This window comes from Diabrotica undecimpunctata, chromosome 8 (genome assembly GCF_040954645.1).
Source record: "Diabrotica undecimpunctata isolate CICGRU chromosome 8, icDiaUnde3, whole genome shotgun sequence".
Classification (NCBI taxonomy): domain Eukaryota; kingdom Metazoa; phylum Arthropoda; class Insecta; order Coleoptera; family Chrysomelidae; genus Diabrotica; species Diabrotica undecimpunctata.
In genome coordinates, this window is record NC_092810.1 from 81224472 (window position 1) to 81250321 (window position 25850).

Consider the following 25850-nt stretch of genomic DNA (forward strand, 5'->3'; position numbering starts at 1 on the left):
CGTTAATCAACTACCCCTGTAAGACGGCAAGTGAGATCTCTTTTGGAAAAGTCAGATTTCAGGTTGTCCAATTTGCGTATTGTGAAAGTTAGTTAAAATTTATATGTGTATATAATAAAATTCAAACAGTGACCTTAGCGCTGCGCGCGAGAACCTGGTGAACTACGGTATACGGTTTCGTTCACAAACATGTAAATAGACGTCCAAGTTAAAATTGGTACGTATGGGTTTATATGACTACCGCAAGCTACCTGAATTAAAATCACGATTTAGTAATCGGACGTCCGAATGATAGTATAAGCACAATGTACGGACGTCTATTGACTGCGGGATATATATATATATATATATATATATATATATATATATATATATATATATATATATATATATATAATTTCTATATATATATATATATATATATATATATATATATATATAGAAAAGAAATTTAATCTTTGCAAATAAGTTAAATAGTAAACTCTTAAATATTGGGGAAATCTGCAAGAAATTCTTGCAGATTTCCCCAATATTTAAGAGTTTACTATATATATATATATATATATATATATATATATATATATATTGTTGTGATCTGCTTTATGATGTTTTATTATTAATTAACACTAATTTAATTAATCCAATTATTTAATTAATTAATTCACTAATTTATGCAGAGTCATACAAATCAATTACTATTAAAAATTCTCAAGGTGCCTTATTAATTTTACTTTAATCAGTTTACTTTATATATCTCTTCTAGTGGGTTCAGTATCTCCTACTTGCTCATAATCGGGATAGAACAGGAAACGGAACTAACATTAAAACAACATAAATATGCACACAAATTATTATTTATTTTCAATAAGCAATACGTTGAATATTAATAAATAACTTTTGTGGGCAATTATCTTTCCCAACAAACTCCTATACTCTAAATTTAATTTTAATTACAAACTATCTATTGATCTGTTTTATAATAATATCCACTAAAAAATTGACCATATAAAATATAATTTATTCACAAAAAAATAACTCTTTGAAACTTGGAATCTTAGTTCGTATGTTTATATTTGATTTTATCTTTAGAATATCTTAGAAGTTTTCTTTCATTCAAATTATTTGACTGACCTTTATTTTTTACACCAATGATGTCTCCTCTCGATCAAACCACAGTTCCTTCCTTGATTGATTATGTCCGGCTACCATCAAATCTTTCCCGTTCTCAGCATCGATCCAAACCGCATACCAGCAAACTACTCCTCCGAAAACACAAGCCCAAGCCTCTTTTGACCGGTACTCTTTATTGACAAATTCTCCTTTCTTTCTCAATTATATCTCGTGGACTATGCAGACTCAAAAGAGGTATTAATCTTCTCGATTTTGATCTGCTCTCAGCTTCCACCTTTTTCACTAACACACGAAAACACTGGTACTCAGATTGACTACACGAAAACACGTCTTCTCTTCTGGTCTGCCGGTAACATAATAATTCTTTCAATCTCCCCAGACAACCTTCTCAACTCTTTCATTCCCACCATTCCTTTTTAACCAATCATAAGCATTCATCTTTCCCACTTATTTTCGATTTAGAAAATTTCCAACATGATATTTAAAACAAATAAACTACTTTCACTCAAATTACTTTTCAGAAACCATTAACAATTTTACCTTTTTCAACAGAAATAAGTTTCCAAATTCTTGTTATCTCATATCTAAATCTAATTCTTATTTACTTTCGAAAAATGCCCAACGCAAAATACAATTACAAAGTTTATTCCTTAAATCTATAATTATACGGGTTCCATTGTCCTTTCACTATTCACTCAGTCTTTCACGGAACAATGTTTTCTCTTATGGTCTATTACAAATAAGTACAGGGTTGTATTTTAACTTATATGTCCGCGGTATATTAAAATAATAAAAACAGGATATATATATATATATATATATATATATATATATATATATATATATCCTGCTATCATTTTGACATCGACACACTGTTAGCATCGTCTTGCAAAGTAGCATCTGTATATCGACGCTACTTTACAAAATCTTAATAACATTTTTCCTGTACTTGTTACAAGAAGTTTAAAAATCGCAATAGTTAGAGATTTGACGAAGAGACATTCTTCTTTCACATGTAAGGATCCACAGTTACCCGTTAATTTACGGTAACTGTGGACCCTGATGGGGAGACTGTGGTCTACTTGGTAAACTTCATTTTGTAGTTATTATAATGAAAGGTGTAACTGTGGTTTAAAATAAAAGCAACATTAAAAATGCAGAAACGAATTTTTTTATTAAAAACCATTAAACACACAGCTAGGCAATATTTTTGAATATTCTTAAATCCTCACAAAACGTAACGACGTTTTCATCTTCTGATTTTGGGTCGTTCAGTATTCCTAATATCTTATCATAAGCGAACAAGAGAGACTCGTTTTCCTCACGAAATTTGAAGGCATTTCCCACACATCGTTTGAAACATTTGATTATCACGACATCCATATTGTCATTTGAAGCTTCATATGAGTCATCACTCTCTGCATAAACGACTTCTTCGGAATTTTCATTGTCACTACTTAATTTTGATTGTTTCTTGAATGTATTCTTCGAAGCTTTTGTCTTAGTTTTTGATAACTGTAGGTGTTCTAAATAGGTTTTAGTTCTGATCACCTCAGCAACATTGTTTTCCTCTTCCTTTGATGTAGCTTCGGAGAAGGTTTCACTGTTGCTAGTAGAATGTTCTCCCAGGATGCAAGTTGATGCAATGCAATTCTGGCTTTCTGTAGTAGACCTGCAAGAGGTTGTACATGGGATCGTAGTTTGCTTACCCGTAGAACTTTGCTCGTCAGTGATAGTGTCAGCAATGTTTTTCTCTTCATAATATCGTTTTAACTTTTCGGGATCAAACTTTTCTTTGTTAATGGAATCTCGATTTAGAGGAAAAATACCTGTTTTTCTAAAGCCATTCACCACAACAGGTTCTCGAATACTGCGCCAAGCTTTTCCCAAAAGGTTGGAAAATTCGCATTTTGTTAGCTGTTTTCCTAAAATTTTGCGCTGCCAATCTGTTAACAACGCATCCCATGAAGACTTGAGCCCCTTGAAGACAGACACATCTTCTGCCATGAATAGTCACATATTCTGTCATGGATAACGCAATCAGTTCGGGTGAAATGTGCGATAAATGACCATCGTAAATCAAAAGATCAGGCCTTTCAACGTAATTTTTCAAAAAAACATTTTTGAACCATAAAAAAAAATACTTATTCAGTCATCCAACCATTTTCGGATACGTAGTAAGATGTTTCTGGATACTCATCTGTATCAAACATATTTTCCCATAACCTTTTGCCCTTGTGGAAGATCATAGGTGGCAATATGGATCCGTTGGCATTAGCACATGCAAAAACTGTTGTTTTTCGTCCTGAGCCTGCAGTTTGCCTTTGTGCTATTTCTCCGATTCCAGTTACAACCTTAGTACGACTGGGGTCATAATTAAAAGTCGTTTCATCTACATTCCATATCCTAGCAGGGTATTGTTGAAGTTGTAAATTATTCATAATAGTTTCCAGTTGAACCTGGTGAACCTGATTAAGAAATCGTAAACAACAAATGGGTCACTTTGCTGTCTAACACGTGATGCTTCAATTATCTGAGGTTTCTTAATAGAAAGTTAGTTGCGTTTTGAAAAATTCAAAACCAATCTTCACCAGGCTTCCCCTCTCTAAAGGGCGTTTGCAGATTATTTTGCTGACCATATACCTATACAGTGTAGAGTATTTGTTTGCGAGATAGTCCAACCACCCATTAACTCATAGTTTTTATCCGAGAAGCCAAAATGTCTTTATCTTCTTTAGAAAGGGCAGTTCTACCACCTCCAGTCACACCTGTAATATATTTTCATTGTTTTAAAAAGTAAAATCTAGTAGGTACCTAATTTTGTTATTACCTTGTGTATATACATGCAAATGTATATCCCACTTTCGTTATCAATCATTTTAGCATCAGAAATTTGGCGTCGCAATTGAATACAATATTATCCATAACGGAATAGTCTATTTGAGAATATATATATATATATATATATATATATATATATATATATATATATATATATATATATATAGGGCCTGCGTAGCGCAAGCGGTAGGATGCTTGCCTCGCAAGCCGGTGGTCCGGAGTTCGAATCCTACCGCCGGCAAGAACATCTAGACATTTTAAAAATGTCTATAGGCCCCAGGTCGACTCAGCCTGAATAAAAATGAGTACCTTGGGTAAAACCAGGGGTAATAATAGACGGTTGAAGCGTAGCACTGGCCATGTTACCTTCTTTGTATACCGTAGGCCCTAGATATAGCAGACTACCCTGCTATACTCCCAAAGCCGCGACAGCGGTATAAAACGGGAGACTATTATTATATAAATCATTCTGGCATCATGTTTGGTTAAAAGTAAAGATAATTCATAATGTCGTAAACCTGACGTAATCATTTAGTGACGTCAATCTATGAACGAAACAACAAAATCAGGCATTGCTAAAAACATGTAATTCTCTTCAGTGCGTTATCGTAGCGAGACAGAGACGAACTAGTTTTTGCGTTAGTGAAAGAGCTTTAATATTTTTTATTTTTTTTTTTTGTGAACAATCGTTTTTAATATTTTATCATTTTTTGGATCATTCTGAATAAAAAAGGTTAATTGTAATTTTTCTCTAAAGTTGATCGTTTTCAACTTATAAACAACCTGAACAACCTGTTTAAAACTGAAAAAAAAAAAACGAAAAATGATGATTATGGCTCAAAAACACACAATTATTTTTGAATTCACCAAACCTTGTTCTATCAGTTTCTGATACTTTAGTTTGGGCTTATTTAATTTAAAAACATTGTTTTTAGTTGTTTATCACAACCTAAAAATGGGTTTATACAAAACTGTTTAATAAATTAGGACCACTTTTTGTATGAGCGACCTCTTGAACATTATTCTTGAAAGTAATTATCCAAAGAATATTTTTCCCAAGGAATTCGAGGTTTTCGTCGCGTATAAACATATTTTGCTGAATTTAAAATCAAAATCCTATTATTTTTCTATCATACATTGATTTGTTATTTATTTATTTGTCCTTTAGACTTTTTTCAGTTCTTAAAAGGTGTATTTATAAGTCAAATTAGTGCAATGTAAATATTTTACATTTTTACACAGCAATTATTATCGACAGTGAAGACCGGAAGTCGTAAATTTTTATTACATCTTTCAATGTGAGATAAAATAAAAATACGATGACTAACTGGAATGCTTAATATTAGAGAAACATAATATGTCATGTTTATTGGAAATACTCGACATCATTAGCACGTGCAAATCCTACCATGTCACTTAATTTCCTATGAAATCAAAATGGTTGATTTTTAGATTTATGATTTTTAGAGTCCATTTATTTTTTCGGGCATGCGTATTTACGAGGTCCACGAAGTTTTGAAACATCTTTAACGGGTTATGAGATTGTGACGTGTAGCGCCTGAAATGATAGGATTTCACTAAAAGAATACAATAGGTCACAAAAATCAAATACAGCAGCATGTCAAAAAGGCCTTAGTTATATATCTTCGTTTCTATCCAATCCAAAGACCAATCGGGACGTGTAGTATCTCAAATGATAGGATTTAACCAATAGAATAGAATCAAACAGAAAAATCAAATACAGCAGCAAGTTAAAAGGACCTTAGTTACGTTTCTTTGGTCCTATTAGTCCAATTGTGACGTACAGAATCTCAAATAGTAGAATTTAACAAATAAAATACAATGACATTGAAATCAAATACAAAATCACGTCAAAAGAGCCTAAGGGTGCATTTAAAATAAAATGCATTTATTTTACCTGACGATCTATACCATGGTCAGAGCTAGGGTCGGTTGTCGACGCCTCGCAGTGTTGATCGTAGAGTACTAGGCTCGAGGATCGAAAAAATACTAAGCTTGAATACTATGGTAAAAGTCTATAGTCCGATACCTGGCTCGATACCTGGGAGCTGCGCGTTGACGGTGAACGGTGCTAGTTTTAAAATAATGCATTTATTTTACGTGGCGATAATAATATGATACCATCCTATGGTCCGATCGAGGGTCGGCGCCTCGTTATGAGCGCACACTTAGTTACATATCTTCGCTCCTATGTGCCCAATTATGACACACAGTCATAATTGGGCTTACTGGGCTTAAATATATCTTCGTTTCTATAAGTCCAATCGGGACGTGCAGTACCTCAAATGATAGGATTTAACCAATAGAATACAACGAAACAGAAAAATCAAATACAGCAGCATGTCAACAGGGCCTTAGTTACGTATCGTCGGTCCTTTTAGTCCAATCGTGACGTACAGTACCTCAAATAGTAGGATTTAACAAATAAAATACAATTTTTCATGTCATATACTCAATGAAAAGCTGGTGAAAAACACAATTTTCAAAAAACAACAACACCTATGACTAATAGGAACCAAGATAACACTATTTTTCTTAAAATCATATTTCCATTGGTTATTACCGTTAATGCAGTCACACTATTATCCTAATACGCTGATCAGCTTAAGTCACTAACTTCCTAATGTCCTAATCAGCTTAAGATGGAATACTGGTAGTTCTGTTATGACATTGTGAAGTCACACTCAACTTCTAATACGGTGATTGGCTTGGGTCACTAATTACCTTATATGGTCACGAGTAGTTCGGTGATGACACATAAACACAGCGGAACGAGAGATAATAATTTGGTGTGATTTAATTATGACCATCGTGAACGAGTTTGATTTAATTTAATAAAATAGCTATATTTACGTAAATACGTGTTTTAACTATTTTAATAGACGATACTATTTTAATAGATGATATTAAGAGCTGAAAAAGATCTAAATCTTATCTAAAAAGTGGTACACTCGTATCCCGAGGAGTAAAAGTTATGGTACTTGTCTTTAAGTTATGGTACTTGTAAATTACCGTCATGGAAAAGTAGAGGGGTGAACTACAAAAATATTTTATATACTTATTAGCCACTTATCTTCCTTAAATAAAAAATTAATTATTTTGTAGAAAAAAATTTAGGGATTTTATTAATTTATAATAATTATTATATATTTATATAAATCGAAAGCTTTTTCGTACGAAAAAGCTTTCGATACCATAGAACACACGGCCGTAATAAACGCAATGCAAAATTGTAGAATAGACAGCAGATATATTAAATTAATAAAAGAAACTATGAACCAAGCTACAGCTACATACTGCCTAAATGAAAATGAACACACGAACCCTGTACCATTAAACAGGGGAGTCAAACAGGGAGATACTTTATCACCCAAACTGTTCACCTTAGTTTTGAAGGACGTTTTTAAAAACCTAAATTGGAAATATAAGGGAATAAACATCAATGGCCGCTACCTCAGTAATCTACGATTTGCAGATGACATAATCCTGATAGCTACTGACCTACTAGAAATGCAAACCATGCTTTTAGAACTACATACCGAATCTTCTAAAATAGGACTGAAAATGAATTTAAACAAAACAAAAGTCATGGGTTATAACCTATAACTATATAGCGAGGTTCCGTGAAACTACTTTCTTGTGGCGTAGTTAATTCAAATATTATCTTTTTATGTATTTAAGCCACAATAATGGGTCGTTCTTGAGATGAAAATTACATTTTTAATTAACTAATATTTAACGATTCGATTTCCACTATTTAACCTTATTTATTGTACAAATTATGTAAAAATGTGTTGAATAAGTTTATTGCTTTCTGATAAACAATATTTGTTTACATGGAAACATGGAAACTCTAAGTTTATTCTCCAAACGTCCAAAAGTTGGCCTTCCGATGTGTTTATCGTAATTGAAAAAGTAAAACGAATGGGAAATTGTAGACGTTTAAAATCAAATCTAACAAATATAATTGTAATAGCTATCTATATTTTAATTTATTTTCGAGGTTATTTAACTTCCGGTAAAAACTAGATTATTTGCTAATACTATATCAATAATGTCAGAATATTATATATTATGTATATGGTTATATGTATGTAACAACTCGGATCAAGGTACAAGTTGTTTGTCTTTTTGCATTTTACTATTTTTAGTATTTTTGAATACGCGTTTAGAAAAACAACGAATTTTAGACAATGAACGAATGATACGGTCAATGGTACAAGGTCTGGAATATATTTGTAAGACAAGCATCATAATAGGATCAAGAACGAGCAAAAATGATAAGTACAGTATTTAATACAGGAGGTTAACGGAAGACTGGAAAGGGGAATTCTAAGAATAGATCTTACAAAATTATTTGGGGTGTAACGATACTTGTCTGGATGGGAAGTGGGGGATTAAAAAAAGAAATAGGGAATCCACGTGCAAGTATTTCTTTTCTTGACAACATTCATTCTTCCACCAGCGAAAAGTGCCCCCCAAATTCCAATAACTCGATCTTCCGCTAATTACTTTCTTTCTCATGCCGGTATAAGTGGAAAAATCCTTATTTATTTTATGCGTATTATTCGATTGACTGTCGGACGGTAAGCACGTGCGTGTGACTGAGTTCGGTAGTGAAGAGAATAAACCCGTATAGAAGCGGTAAGCCGTTCAGTTAATTAAATATAATTTATTAGTATTTATACTCATTGTTAATATAAAATAAAGAAACAATAACAACAGACATTCAGTGCAGGTTTGTCTTGGAATAGTAGATCTGGACAGATCTGCTATCGCAATGTTTGTTTTTGTTTTTATCGCTTGTGCCATAAATAAAAATAAAATAGGCCAGGCCTTAAACAAAAATTATTAGACTATTTAAATTTATTTATTTATATTAGTTATTCAATGCGATGTTCGCCGAGAATACACAACGTTCACAAAATGAGCAGTCGCTTTATAATGCATGGTGTCAGTCAGAAGAAAATGTTAAGAGACTTAATATGGATAATCAACGGTTGAGTCAAATAATCGCCGATATGGAAAAGAGATTAGCGCAGCTGGAAAAAGCCGAACAACATACAGGGTTAACCGCAAGTGCTAATGAATCACAAAAGAAATTAAAAACAGATAAACTTGAATACTGCACCGATGAGAAGATTTAGCGTATGAAACGGGCTGGATAAGAACCGAAAACAGGAAAACTAACAAAAAACGTAAAATGGATACCTCATTATCTCCTCTCTCTCAGCAAAAATCAAGTGCAGAAACACAAATTGAAAAACCAATAAAAAAACCAAAACCACCACCTCCGGTTGTAGTAGAAGGTTTTCAAAGTGCTGTTGACCTAAGCAAGCTTCTGACTGAGGCTGGTATTACATTCACTATGAAAATCATAAACAGTGAAGTTATAAAAATTAATACAGCCAATAGCGATCATTATAGAGCTTTAATAGACAAATTAAATACGAGTAACCTTTCGTACCACACTTATGAAAATAAGCAAGAGAGACCAATTAGAGTTGTTGTTAAGAAATTACATCACACATGGCCACCAGAGGAAATAGTAAAAGGCCTACAAAAACGACAATATAAAGCCATTAAAGCTGACAAGAAATTCAAATGGAAAACTAAAAAACCACTAGATATGTTCATCCTAACATTTAGACAGGATGAAGATATAAATAGAATTTACGGCATAACAGACATACTTAGTACGAGAGTTGAAATCGAACCATTAAGTAGTTCCAGATTAGTCCCACAATGTAAAAGATGCCAGGCTTACGGACACAGATGGAAATACTGTAAAAAGGAGCCAAGATGTGTAAAATGTATTGGTAAACACCTTACTAAAGATTGCCAAAAACCACCAGAAGATAAACCAAAATGTGTTTATTGTGGAGAAAACCATCCTGCAAACTACCGCGGATGTTATGTAGCTAAAAAATTACAAACAATAAGAAACGAGAGAACAAACAAAGGCAATGTTATAAAAGCGCCCCATAGAGTTATTGAAAGCAAAAAACTAAAAACGGCAGAGGTCACTGAAAATAGAAGTTACAGCGATGTAACAAAAAATGCAAGGAGACATGCAAAGGAGCTATTCCGAAAATCAGAAATGGCTAAAGACCTCCGAATAATGGCGTGTAACGCAAATGGACTGTTACAACATCAGATCGGGTTGCAAGCAGTACTAGATATTGAGAAAATTGATCTGTGTCTCGTTTCTGAAACACACTTCACTAAACAGTCATATGTAAAATTTAGGGGGTATAGAGTATATTCTACTGTACACCCAGATAATGCAGCTAATGGAGGAAGCGCTATTATAATTAAAGATAACATCTTGCATCATGAGGAATTAAAATATGCAACTGAGCACATACAAGCTACAACAGTTTGTGTGAAGATGAAAACACAGACCTTAAATATAAGTTCAATATATTGTCCTCCTAGACACTCCATTAAAAGAGAGCAATATAAAGAGTTTATGAACACTTTAGGAAAAAGATACATCATCGGTGGCGACTTTAATGCAAAAAATACCCACTGGGGCTCTAGGCTAACTACAACTAAAGGAAAAGAACTATTGTCAGCTGTTAAGGAACAAAAGGGTGAAGTAATCTCCACTGGTAGACCAACATACTGGCCTACCGATAGGAACAAAATTCCAGACCTGATAGATTTCTTTATTTACAAGAATATCTCAGCTAACTATCTGGATATCAATGACGGCTGGGACATGAACTCTGATCACTCACCGATAATTTTAACTATGAGTGATACAGTGATTAAAAAAGAGTTTAATCCAATATTGACTAATAAAAAAACTGACTGGGAGAGCTTCAAAATAAACCTAGAACACAAAATTAATCTTGCTGTGCCATTGAGAAACACGAGGCAGCTTGATGACGAATTAGAAGTCTTTATAAAAAATATCCAACAGGCAGCTTGGGAAAATACTCCCAAAATAACTTCTAGAACAAAAGGGAACAACTATCCAAAAGAAATCCGAGAACTCATAGTAGAAAAAAGGAAGTTAAGGAAAAAATGGCAGCAATATAGAGCTCCACGAGACAAAACTAGTCTAAATAATGCTACACAAAAACTAAAAAGGGAGATACATAATATAAAAAATTCAACAATTAATTCTTTTTTAAGTAATTTAACAGCTGACCAAAACACAGATTATTCTTTATGGAAGGCAACAAAAAGAATGAAGAGACCAATTATTCATTCTCCTCCTATCAAGTTGGAAAACGGCAACTGGGCTAGAAGTAACGAACAGAAAGCAAAACGATTTGCAGATCATTTAGAAAGCACGTTCAAACCCAACCAAAATGATGGTGAAGAACTGAGATGGGAAGAACCATTCCAAACTGAAGAAAGAATAACGTTAACATCACTTAGAGAAGTATCAACAGAGATAAAAGAGAATATAAATCCTAAGAAAGCTCCAGGATATGATCTCATAACAGGCGAATTATTAAAAAATTTACCAAGAAAAGCCATAGTTAAGCTGACACACCTAATAAATGCTGCTTTTAGATTGAGATATGTTCCCAGACTCTGGAAAGTAGCCGAAGTAATTATGATCGGCAAACCAGGTAAATCTCCTAATGAAGTGACATCCTATCGACCAATATCACTCCTTCCGGTGATGTCAAAACTATTTGAAAAACTTCTATTGAAAAGATTAAAACCAATAATAGAAAGAAAAAATCTTATACCAAATCATCAATTTGGTTTCAGAAATCAACATTCCACTATAGATCAAGTTCACAGAATAACGAATATAATAGAAAAAACATTAGAAGAAAATAAAGTCTGCTCTACAATCTTCTTGGATGTAGCACAGGCGTTTGATAAAGTCTGGCATGACGGTTTAAACTATAAACTAAGAACGTTCATGCCTAAACAGTATTCAGAAATCTTGAAATCATACATTGCGAATAGATATTTCAGAGTAAAACAAGAAGTTTACACCGACTTAAGGGAGATCAAAGCTGGTGTGCCACAAGGGAGTCTTAGGTCCGGTCCTGTACCTATTGTATACGTGTGACATTCCAGAGCTAGAACAAAATACTATTGCCACCTTCGCGGATAATACAGCCATACTGGCGATAGGAGACACTAGTGAAGAAGCGACTGATAAGCTGCAACTATCAGTAAATAAAATTAAATGAGACTAAATCTGCACACGTTAACTTTACAAATAAAAAAATAGAAAATTTGCAGTTAGAATAAATGATACCCGAATTCCTTATGCAACATCAGCAAAATACTTGGGCATCACCCTAGACGCGAAGCTGCGCTGGAAAGTCCATGTCAAAAAGAAAAGAGGGGAGCTTGATATTAGATATAAGAAATTGTATTGGCTGATTGGAAAAAATTCAACATTATCAATTCATAATAAATTATCCATCTACAAGCAAGTACTGAGGCCAGTATGGGTATATGGGTGCCAACTCTGGGGCTGTACCAAAGCTAGTAATATACATATTATCCAGAGATTTCAAAACAAAGTACTGAGAAACATTGTTGATGCTCCTTGGTATATCCGTAACAGCAACCTCCACCAGGACCTGGGTATGGAAACTGTGATCGAAATAATCAAGAGAACAGCAGCAAGTCACGAGCAGAGGCTGCATAGTCATGTGAATGTCGAGGCAATCCAGCTTCTTGACAACACTGAACTAAAGAGAAAACTCATAAGGACAAAACCATTTGAGCTAGTGTAAATGTGTAACAGTTTAGTGTAAAAAGCAGAGTATAGTGCTGTGAAATTATTGCATGTTAGTTGTAGTGCATTAGTTAATAGATAAAATAAGAGTAAGCCATAGGGTAATCCTTAGATTTAATAATTTGCTGTTATTATGTTAGGTCAGAAAATAACTGATAATTGGTCATTTGTGACCAGATAGCAGTATACAAACACCGCACAGGTGTTAATAAAAAAAAATTATGCGTAATTCATCGCCTTGAGAATCGACATTTTATTTTAAGCTCTATAGGCGGAACGCGAGATCAAATGAATTACGACCCAATGAATTAACGTGAGACAATTTCTCTTCGAAAGAGCAGTTGCTAACTATAAACATACTCCAAAGTGTTTAGACTCTGTAAGAATCTAAGAATCTTTTTCCGATCCCACGATATACAGGGTGAAACAAAAATACTACAGGGGTAAATGATGAAGTATACAGGGACATATATTCCTTGGACGAAAATCAGAAATTCAAAACATCCGACGAAGCTTATGTTACAAACGATAGTTTCAATCAATTCTACAGAAGAAATAATAAACGGATATTTGAATAGGTTCCAAGAAGCATTGATATTATTGAGACAATTTGGATCCTTTTTAATGTGAATCATCTCCAATATGCATTTCTTGTTGTAATTTTGTTCTTTTTCCAAAATTTGTACATTTTCAAAATCATCAGAATGGCTATTTTCTACAGACTCTATAAAGACCAATGCATTAACCACAACAGCCCTAACAACCAAACATTCTATAGAAAATAACCATTCTTTTGATTTTGAAAATGTACAGATTTTGGAAAAAGAAGAAAATTACAACAAAAGATGCATATTAGAGATGATTCACATAAAGAAAAGATCCAAATTTTATCAATAACAAGACTGGCATCAAAGATCTTTCCAATATGTGTCATAATTTAATAAATTGAATTGTTTTTAAATGCACTATGGCAGATATTTAAGATACGACCCTGAACTACTCCTATTTTAATATACCTGCCAGATGTCATCTGTCAATGTCAGATACCAATTTTTTAATCCATGTTAAACTTTTAAAAAGTGTAAACATAAAGTTTAATTATATAATGTAATGCTTATAAAATAAAGTTAATAAAGCGCATGCATTGAAAATGACAATTTTGCCGAAACGTTTAATCAATAGTTTTATTTACAACAGACCGACAAACCCAAGAAATAAAAAGGTTTCTATTTTATATATATATATATATATATATATATATATATATATATATATATATATATATATATATATAGTAAACTCTTAAATATTGGGGAAATCTGCAAGAAAGACTCTAATGTGTATCAATTGTTTCGGGGAACGTTTTCGCCAAAGAGAATTAATTTGGCTTCTTCAGGGCTGAAAGAGAATAAATTATAATTAGCTACCATATATTATCTATTAAAACATTATTGATCTTACCGTAACTTAGAATTGTAGAGTTAGAATATTAAAAAACTTAGCTAGTAACATAGTGGTGTTTTTTTGTTACTATGTGCAAAAAAAGTTTTTTGTAAGGTTTGAAATGTATGGTAGCTTTGAACTTGACACGTAAAGGCTTACCCAAGGTTAATCGAAAAACCCAATGTAACTACATTTAAAAGGAGGTAATTCTTTGAATTGTCGGCAATAACTAAATTTTTGATTTTTAGAAAGTTTAAAAGTGAGGTTCTGTTTTAGCCAGAACGCAAGCGCTGACAACTTCATTGTTCTTATGAATCTTTATGTCGTTAAGGTTCATTGGTAAAAAAACGAATGAATTTAAATCCCAGTATAGGGAAATATTATTTTGATTTACTTTATTTAATTATATTATATTGTTCATGTATTATTGCATCTTATTGAGATGTATCTAAGAAAAGCAAGGGAATGTTATATATTTTTTTGTGTTAATGAAAATTAATTATAAAGGTATGTTAGTTGTTAATGGATATATCAGTCAAGTTAGTTATCTGTGATATAGTATTGTTCTTGGTATCTGATTTAAGTAACAAGTGGTATATATCGCTTAGATTCTTGATGTCACTCTTAACATTAATGGAGAAATCGTTAAGGAAAATATAAGACATTTCAATGTAGTTACATTGGTTTTTCCGATTAACCTTGGGTAAGCATTTACGTGTCAAGTTCAAAGCTACCATACATTTCAAACCTTACAAAAAACTTTTTTTGCACATAGTAACAAAAAAACACCACTATTTTACTAGCTAAGTTTTTTAATATTCTAACTCTACAATTCTAAGTTACGGTAAGATCAATAATGTTTTAATAGATAATATATGGTAGCTAATTATAATTTATTCTCTTTCAGCCCTGAAGAAGCCAAATTAATTCTCTTTGGCGAAAACGTTCGGCGAAACAATTGATACACATTAGAGTCTTTCTTGCAGATTTCCCCAATATTTAAGAGTTTACTATTTAACTAATCTGCAAAGATTAAATTTCTTTTCTATATATATATATATATATATATATATATATATATATATATATATATATATATATATATATATATATATATATATATATATATATATATATATATATATATATATATATATATATATATATATATATATATATATATATATATATAATGAACCAGAAGTATTTGCTGACAACGTAAGGAAGTAAACGTTAAATAGTGGGTTTGTAGCAATAAAAAATGAAACGTGTACTCTTTTTAATTTTTATTTCAAGCTTTCGGACATTGTTTATGTCCTTCATCAGGGAGCTACAAATCTGATGAATAAATTGTTGGCGTTGGTATAATTTATATATATATATATATATATATATATATATATATATATATATATATATATATATATATATATATATATATATATATATATATATATATATATATATATATATATATATATATATATATATATATATATGAGGAGGTGTCAATCAAAATCAATCATGTCCAAAAAAATCAAAAAATGAGTTAGCAGCTGTTTCATAATATAAAGAGTGAATCCTATTCTATGATGTTTTCGGTTTCGGTTAAAAAAAAATCATGTCCTGTTTAAAATGAATACACAATATTGGGTTCCCAAATCAAATGAAATCATGTCCACAGTTGGTTTCAATCATACCACCACATGTCCATTCAGCTAATAGGAGTGCCCCGATTTGGTCACGTGATTTGACCATGTCAACACATTGTCTGTGTTTTCCCTCTAGGTTATGTCGATAGCGAGTATTGGGTTTGTATTGCACTGTGGTTTAATTTTAATATTATTATAGTAGTTTTTATTAAACAAAATTGAAATTTTCCATGGATGAAGAAAACTTAGTGAGAGTGGGCGATGCCAATGAAGGATCTCGTAAAAATAAAAAGACTGTGGATAAAAAAACTAGAGCCAAGCTTAAGCGATATTTATATTTTATTATTTATCAATTAATAAAAAATATTTATATTTTTTATTAATTGACTCAATCAATGAGTGGTGCGTGAAATTGTCACCTGTGAGTAGAACATCCACGAAAGACAAATCTCAATAACGTAAGTTTTTACAACCTTTACACTCTTAATAGGTTTCGAGGATGCTTTACTAACAGTAGCACTTTATTTTAGTTTTTCCTGATGATGAAAATAAACATTTTCGAAGGCTTGAAACTTAGTTAAAAGAGTACACTTATTTCACCGCTGCAAATCACAATAAACCTCAAATCTCCGTTATATATATATATATATATATATATATATATATATATATACAACACGGCTTTTACTTTTAAATTTTACTTACCTAGTGCTAACAAACTGCTAAGAGGTACTCTATCTTTTGATGCTAGTCGATCGGACAACACAATGATTTCATGATTTTTGGCCACTTCATCTGCTTCTACACATATATTATGAAGTTTCTTTAGAAATCCTTGTACACCTTCTTCGACAGGAAACGTGATGTCAATTACATAAGAACTCCAATTACGGTGGGTGGTTTGCTTTAAAACCTCCAAGTCTGCTATAGAAATTACTGGACTCTTTAACCATAATCGGTGAACCTTAAAAAAATACGTATAAAGAAAGAAGAGGTAATTAATATATAGGATATAAAGATTAATGAAAACTAAAGGAATTCTATAGATGAAAATTTAGAGATATAAATAACAAGAAAATTTGTGTAAAGAGAAAATTAGAAAGATTAAAATATTACAGAATGACGGTATTAGATTTTTGCTTTGATACAGTGCAGCAACAACCGCTGATACGTATTTCGACCTTCTTAGGTCTCTTCAGAACGGTATAGTCACTGCTCTGAACCAAAACAAAAATCTCTCCCGTCCTAGACAATAGTTATTAAAATAACTATATACAGACGTAAATACGCCATCTAAAAACAAAAAGAGAAATCAAACGATTTCTACTTAGCGAAACCGAATTCAAATCTTAACCACTGTGTTTCCTAAAATTTGCGAAACAAACAGCTGGATGAATTACTCGGCAAGGGAATCTAAAATTACATTCCACAAGCCGTTCATCCTAGTCAAAATTCGTAGTGAATTCAGTTTCTCGTACTTCCAACGAAGTAAATAACAAAACAGAATGACGGTATTAGATTTTTGCTTTGATACAGTGCAGCAACAACCGCTGATACGTATTTCGACCTTCTTAGGTCTCTTCAGAACGGTATAGTCACTGCTCTGAACCAAAACAAAAATCTCTCCCGTCCTAGACAATAGTTATTAAAATAACTATATACAGACGTAACTACGCCATCTAAAAACAAAAAGAGAAATCAAACGATTTCTACTTAGCGAAACCGAATTCAAATCTTAACCACTGTGTTTCCTAAAATTTGCGAAACAAACAGCTGGATGAATTTTAGGAAACACAGTGGTTAAGATTTGAATTCGGTTTCGCTAAGTAGAAATCGTTTGATTTCTCTTTTTGTTTTTAGATGGCGTAGTTACGTCTGTATATAGTTATTTTAATAACTATTGTCTAGGACGGGAGAGATTTTTGTTTTGGTTCAGAGCAGTGACTATACCGTTCTGAAGAGACCTAAGAAGGTCGAAATACGTATCAGCGGTTGTTGCTGCACTGTATCAAAGCAAAAATCTAATACCGTCATTCTGTTTTGTTATTTACTTCGTTGGAAGTACGAGAAACTGAATTCACTACGAATTTTGACTAGGATGAACGGCTTGTGGAATGCAATTTTAGATTCCCTTGCCGAGTAATTCATCCAGCTGTTTGTTTCGCAAATTTTAGGAAACACAGTGGTTAAGATTTGAATTCGGTTTCGCTAAGTAGAAATCGTTTGATTTCTCTTTTTATTAAAATATTAAATAAAAATATTAACATATTTAGGCGAAAAGTAGACAATATGTGAAAAAAGTTTAAAATAAACGCCGTATGAATTTAACACAAATTACAAGAAATGCAAAAATAAATCCAATTGACTCCCAATAATGAACGAAATTATCAGAAAAAATAAATTTATAACACGGAAATTACAGGGATAAGTACAAGCAACAAGAATTAACAAAACAAATCCTAGAATTTGCGAGATCAGAAATTGAAAAATTATGCAGAAAAACAAGGAAAACCTATTACAGGCAAGATAAAATATGGATCAAAGTTTTAATAATGTTTAAATTCAATTTGAAACGATATAAGGCGTAAATCAAAGAAGTTTTCTATTTATCTAGATTATTTGCGATGTAACTTATTAACTTAAGTCCCCTCAAAAGTCTGGTGATTACATCTAGTAGACATTTAAATGAATTTAGTACATGCGCGGTATTACATTTTCTTCCCTAGAAATAATCTAACACTAAGGGTTATCTATATTCTTACCTGTTTTGAACTTGGCATGAGAATATTGTCTTCGGGTCCAATTGGGCATTGTAATGACATTACAACTTTTTCACGGAAAGGGTCAATGGGAGGGTTAGTTACTTGGGCAAACAGTTGCTTGAAGTATTCGTAAAGAAGAGGAGCAAAATTGGATAAACAGGCCAGAGGAACATCGTTACCCATACTTCCTAAAGCTTCTTTCCTGGAGAACAAAAAAAATCAATTGAGTTTCCAATTGAATCAATGCTATTTTAGTGGCATTGTCTAATAAGTAAATCGTGACAATGAATAATTGGCGGGTGCAAGTCCTGCTGAACAGCAGATAACTAACACTTAGTTGTAACTAACATCTCAAAGAACTACGACGGAAGAGAGTGCAGATAGTTTCTCTGGTCCAATGAATACGGTAACTCGAGGCAACAATACGTCATTTTGCGCACTTCATCATATGACATTTGCTGTACCATTCTACCCTCATCTGCTTGGTCAACTTATGGCAATAGTCATCATGATTCAGGCTTTACAACTCTATATTTTCAAACTCTAGCATTTTCCTCTAGTCTTCCCTATCGCTCGGCTTCCTTCGCTAAGCAGGTCTCTCCCATTTTTCTCAAGTCTTCTTTGATATTATCAACGAATATTTTTCTGAATCTTCCTCTTCTTCTCTGTCCAATGGGTATATCAAGGAATTTAATTCGTAATGGATCATTTTGTACCATCCGCATTCTCCTCGGTACCTTTCTCTTAAAACATCCTAAACTGTTTAGACGTATGTTAGGACTGGGCGTATTATTGTTTTATAAAGCTTCATCTTTCTATTTATTGATATCTGAGGTTTTGAAAACGGAATTAATTCGGACACTTTATAGGGCATCGGGAGTGCGAGAGAAGAAGAAAAGGGAATTAAGCCTAAAATAGCACCTACATTGGCCATACAAATTCTGCGATTGATCTCGGTAGTGCTATTGTCAACGTGGACAATTGCTTTCAGATATACAAATTCGTTAACTTTCTGAAAGAGTCGTCTTCTATAACGAGTGGATGTAGAATTCGCGGCTGCGCGCTTATCTTCATGTATTTCATTTTTTTGTGCGTTTTTATAAGATTCATTTTGTCGACTGTTCAGGAATTAAGTGAAGTATTTTTAGATTAACTAACTTTATTTAAACACTCAACTACAAAGAAAAAACAACAACTCACTATATAAATAACAAATGTATTAATGATCGTATATCACTTTACAAGATAAACTCAGCTAATCGCATAAAAACTGTCTCCTCAAAGGGACGCCGCGGACGTGTTTCTATGCACGAACAGATGTTCTAGAGATCGCTAGCGAAGGCAAGAACGCCGAATCAGCGCTTTTGACATGAGATTCCAAAAAAATATCGTGACTTAACGTCAGGTAGAATTTTCGAGATAATTACAGGACCGTAATTACAGTCACATAACATCGCCTTCTTCTTTAAGGCTGTTCACCCCAAACAGTACCTAAATGGACCAAGTCGGTGGATTCTACCCTTCATAAGGATACAGTCTCTCTAGGTCGACGACGGCTTACTTCGTGGCGTTAGTTGCACAATATGTAAAACGTCGTTTATCTCCTTAGTAACCAGGTACGGTCTTTTCCAGGGCCGCTGCCACTTATGACTTTGACCTTTTCTTCTGGTTGGTTGGTGGAGCCAAACTTCATCACCTTCCTTGAAACTAACAGGAGTCGATTTTTGATCGAACCTAACCTTCATCCGGTCACTGGTGAGTTGTAGCTTATTCCTGGCGAAATCGTGGACTTTAACTAGCCGATCCTTTACGCTGCTGACATATTCGGGGACTGTTGTAGGGGATGTAAGTTAAATCTTATTAGAATTTCACGTAATACAAAAAAAAACAAATCACTAAAACTAAACTGTATTGAAGTTATAAAAAAAAAGGCACATGTAAAATATTTCGTAACTATAAATTAAAAACTAGCGTCCTTATTGTAAGGATGTTGTGATGAGAGTGTTATCTGTCTGCAACCACCTGCAGCCCCTCTCTCGGGGTGTAAACCAGATGTCGGGTAAAATTTAAACTAAAAGTATATTTTACAGGGTTGCTCGAAAGTTTTAACATTTAAGCCGCCTCCCTTGAACGCCTGCAGGGGTTCAACAAGTAATCGAGTTGCGTTAAAAGTTTGTTTCACTGAAGCTTAAGTCACTGATCTGTGGGTAGGACGCACACCTTTGTCACTGGTCGCTTGAAACAACCTCTATTATTTTTAATTGTCACTGCACGAACTATTCCGTCACTACCCGCATGTAAATGAGTCACTCTACCCAGGCACCATCTTAAGGGTTCAGTCCCATCTTCCTTCACCGTCACTAGACTTCCAATTCTAAGAAAACTGTTGAAATGTTTTTTCCACTTAACTCGCTGCTGGAGGGATGAAATGTATTCCTTGGACCACCTAGTCCAATAACCTTGGATCATTTTTTGAAGCCTTTGGAATCTGCTAAGGCTGTTTTCCTTGACATCTAAGAAATTCCGTTCAGGTATTGCGGTCAATGTGGATCCAATTAAAAAGTGTGCAGGAGTAAGAGGAAGTAAGTCGGAAGGGTCGTTAGACATTGGTGAGAGTGGTCGTGAGTTTAGGCAAGCTTCAATTTGACATAAAACAGTGGAAAATTCTTCATATGAAAGAATTGTATTGCCAATGACACGCTTTAGGTGAAATTTGACAGATTTTACTCCCGCCTCCCAAACTCCCCCAAAGTGAGGTGATCGTGGCGGAATAAACTGCCAATTGATACCTTCGGTAGTTAAATTGTCCCTAATAATTGAACTGGAGGTGTCAAAAAATTTGACAAGCTCATTTTTTGCGCCAACGAAGGTACTACCATTGTCCGAAAGGATGGAAGCGCATTTTCCGCGTCGAGAAATAAAGCGTTTTAGCGTTGCTAGAAAACTTTCCGTGGTCAAGCTGCTCACGACTTCTAAATGTATGGCCTTAGTTGCTAAACAGATAAATAGAGCTATGTAACCCTTGATAGTTTTATAATTTCGGGTGTGTCGATCCTTTAGCAAAAAAGGTCCTGCATAGTCAAGTCCACAGTTGTAGAATGGCCTAGAGGGAACAAGACGTGACGAGGGTAAATTACCCATAAGATAGGTTTCTAATTTAGGAGCCACCCTACAACAGATAATACAATCGCGAACGATTTTGCGAACCACTTGACGTCCATTAATGGGCCAAAATTTTTCACGAATGGAAGCTAATAGTAGTTGAGGACCGCAATGATTTAAGGTAAGATGCTCATTTCGTACAAGAATAGTAGTAAAGTGGTGTTTAGAATCAAGCACAATGGGATGTTTTTTATCGTAACAAAAATCAGAATTATGCAGTCTTCCACCAACGCGGAGTATGTTATCCTTATCGATAAACGGATTGAGGGTAAGTAGTTTACTTTTAGAGTCAACGTTACCATGTCTCTTAAGGTGTGTCAAGTCGTCATAAAATGTGTCATTTTGTACTAGTCGAATTATATATTTTAAAGCATTATCTATTTCATCACAAGAAAGGTTGTCGAAGTTCCTTCGTTTAGGAGAAAATTTACAATTATTTATAAAGCGTAATACATAAGCGATAATGCGCTGTAGTTTTACAAATGAGGATATTTTAGTGATGATGTCCAATTTCATGTGAACTCTTGCGATAAGGGCTGATGCTGGTCGAAGCTCAGGGAGTTGACAAGGTTCGAATGTTCTATTAGGCCAATGAGTTTCTGGTTTAGCTAGCCATGATGGGCCATGAAACCACATTTCGGAAGTGATAAGTGATGTAGGAGAAATTCCCCTTGATAGAAGATCTGCGGGATTCTCAAGTGTATTCACGTAACGCCATGTTTGAGATTCGGTCAAAATTTGAATTTGAGAAAGTCTATTTGCCACAAACGTCTTTAATAAACTCGGAGAAGTCTTTATCCATCCTAGAACAATAGTGGAGTCGCACCAGTAAGTGATTTTTTCGAAATCTAATTGCATGTGTTGTTTTACCTTGTCTATCAACTCAGCTAGCAAGTAAGCTGCACAAAGTTCTAGGCGCGGTACCGTGAGGATGTGTTTTAAAGGAGCTACTCTGGTTTTGGAGCAAAGAAGATGACAACGAAAATTTTCGAAGTTTTCAGATGAACGAATATAAATGCAAGCACCATATGCAGCGGTGGATGCATCTGAAAAACCGTGTAGTTGAATTGACTTGTAGTTTGTACAAATTGCATGCCTAGGAATTTGTAACTGATTAAGTTTAACCAGTTGAGTCTGATATGTAACCCATTTCGTAAAGATATCCATGGGAACGACTTCGTCCCAGGAAATTTTTAATTTCCACAAATCTTGGAGAATAATTTTAGCTGTTATAGTTACAGCCGAAAGCAAACCTAGTGGATCAAATATTTTTGATATAGTGGAAAGAATAAGTCTCTTTGTAACTTTACACTTGTGCTCTATAGGTTGAACATTGAAATGAAAAGTGTCAGATTTTGGACTCCACAATAAGCCCAAAGTTTTGATAGTATCGTCAGCTCCAATTTCCAAGGAAACATTATTTTGATTGTCAAAGTTTAAAATAGGAGCGTTTGACTTCCATTTTCTTAATTGGAAACCATGACGAGACAATAATTCGGAAGTAAATGATTGAATGCGTTTGATATCTTCTATTGTAGAACCACCTGTGTGAAGATCGTCGACATAAAAGTCCCGTAAAATTATAGAAGATATGTCAGGAAAATCGGTTGCATACATATGTGCCACTACTTGAAGACATCTCGTGGCAAGAAAACTAGCAGAAGCAGTACCGTAAGTTACGGTGTTTAAAGTATAAGTTTCGAGAGAGTTTGTATGATCAGATCGCCATATGATTTTTTGTAAGGAGCGTTCTTCCTCCTTTAACAGTATTTGTCGATACATCTTTTCTATATCGGCTGTTAGTACAAAACTATGTTTACGAAAACGTGAGATGATAGTGAAAAGATCATCTTGCAAATTAGGTCCAACCATAAGAATGTCGTTCAGGGAAACACCTGAATCTGTATTGGCAGAACCGTCAAAAACAACACGAATTTTATTGCCTTTATAGACACAATGATGAGGAAGAAAGAACTCAGATCCTATGGTTACAAAGGGTGAAACGGACATATGGTTTAAGGATAAATATTCATCGATAAATCGAGTGTAATCATCTTTTAATTCAAAGTTCGCATTAAGCTTCTTTTCGAGAGAATAAAATCTTTTTGTTGCTGTAGTCTTAGAGTCGCCTAGATTGTCGACGGAAGATTTTAAGGGAAGTGATACTACAAACCTACCAGAAGAATCAAGAGAGGTCGTTTTTAAGAAGTGATCTTCACAAGAAAGTTCTTCGTTAGACAAAAATTTTGTTTTTGGGCATTCTTCAATTTCCCAAAATTTTTGAAGTTGATCTTCAATGCTTAAATTGTTTATGGTCGAAAAATGGCATGTAGTTCTGGCTGCAACGTTATTGTTTGGAAATAATGGACCTGAGATAATCCATCCGAGTTTGGTTTTTTGAAGAATCGGTTGTCCAGGTGATAATTTAATCTGACCAATACAAATTAAATTCCAGAAGATGTCTGCACCGATAAGAAAATCAATAGGAGATGAAATCTTGAAGTCTGGATTGGCCAGAGTAATATTAGAAGGGATATTAAGTGTTTTCTTATCAAATGTGACAGAAGGTAAATTTCCTGCAATTTCCGGAAGTACTAAGCAAGAAATTACTTGAGAAAAGTTTAAAGTTTTGGATTTAAATTTTACTGATGTTCTATAGCTTACAATAGAATTTGTTTGGTTTATACCAGAAATAGAAAAATGTGTTTTGTTTGTAGGCAACCTTAGAATATTTAATAGGCGCTGGGAAATGAAATTACTTTCCGAGCCGTTATCTAGAAGCGCACGAGCCTCGTATTCGTTACCTGAGATGTCAAATACTTTTATTTTTACAGTTGACAGCAAAGTAGTAGAGTTGTGCTCAAACGAAATGTTACGTGCTGTCAGTGCATTAGAGCCTTCTGATGTACCTGAACTTGAGCAAGGTAAAGTGCTGCTGGTTTGATTACTGGTTTCAATAAGCTTTTGTGAGTTACCTTGAAAGTGTAAAAGTGTGTGGTGTATTTTCCCACATTTACGACACCCGGAAGATTTGCATTCCTTAGTGAAATGACCACTTCGCAGACAATTTATGCAAAGTCGTAAGCGTTTCGCTTCATTATGTCTTAATGACGTTTCTAATTTGAGAAATTCAGGACAAGTGTAAATTAGATGTTTTTGTTTGCATAAAGAACAGTTAGAAGGATTATTAGTTGACAAGAAATTTTTGGACTTGGGATTGCCTGTAGATGGGAATTTGGGACGAGATTTTTCTTCTTGATGATTAATAGATTCTAAAACTCTACATTTACCTTTTAGAAATTCAGTTAAGTTACTCAAAGTGGGTAATGTGATCTTATCGTCTTTAATTGACAGTTCCCATTCTTTGTGTGTAGCATTGTCTAGTTTTGTGGTGATTAGATATATGATAAGGGCATCCCAAGATGTTGTGTCTAAGTCTAAGGACTCAAGAGAGCGTAAATGTCTTTGGAAACCATCAAGTAAGGTGCGTAGATTATGATGTGAATTTTTTGAAACATGTGGTAAATTAAATAATTTTTTAATATGATTATTAACAAGAAGAGATTTGTTTTCGAATCTGTCTTTTAGTAATTCCCATGCAGTTTCATATGTTGCCTCAGAAATGTCCAGGTTACGTATTGTTTCTGCGGCAATACCTTGTAAGGATAATCTTAGATAATGGAATTTCTGAATTTTGGAAAGTTCCGTGTTGGTATGTATGATAGAATTAAATGTATCTCTAAAGAACAACCAATTATCATAATCACCCTCAAAGGAGGGCAAGTTGATAGCGGGTAACCTAATGTTAATAGACCTTTGTGAACTGTTTTCGGACGAAATTGTCGAATTGGAAGCTTGAGCAGCCTGATCACGGGGTTTTGAAAGATTGGTGTCAATAAAGTCTCGCACAGCGCTAGTAATATGAAAAAACGGCGTTTCGAAAGACGACCTTTCTATGCCATGGATAGTATCTGCGTTGGCAGTATAGTCCTCATCAGTGGCCTCAATAAGTGATTGAGCATTGTCAAAATCATCAAAAAGTTTCTCAATGCTATCAAGTCTAAGTTGTAAATCTCTAAAGTTAATTTGTTCTAAAGGTTTGTTTTTGATAGA

The 25850-nt window shown here is 33.7% G+C and overlaps 1 protein-coding gene across 5 annotated transcripts in view; it reads right to left on the reverse strand.

Moving 5' to 3' along the window:
* The window catches only part of LOC140447715 (uncharacterized), a 597936-nt gene that overhangs the window by 173226 nt on the left and 398860 nt on the right, over window positions 1–25850 (reverse strand). For all 5 annotated transcript variants that reach the window (XM_072540522.1, XM_072540524.1, XM_072540523.1 and 2 more), the window contains 2 exons: window positions 18576–18777; window positions 16519–16777 (listed from right to left, as the gene is read on the reverse strand). In XM_072540522.1, the coding sequence (XP_072396623.1) occupies window positions 16519–16777; window positions 18576–18777 (461 nt within the window). The remainder of the gene's footprint in view (window positions 1–16518; window positions 16778–18575; window positions 18778–25850) is intronic.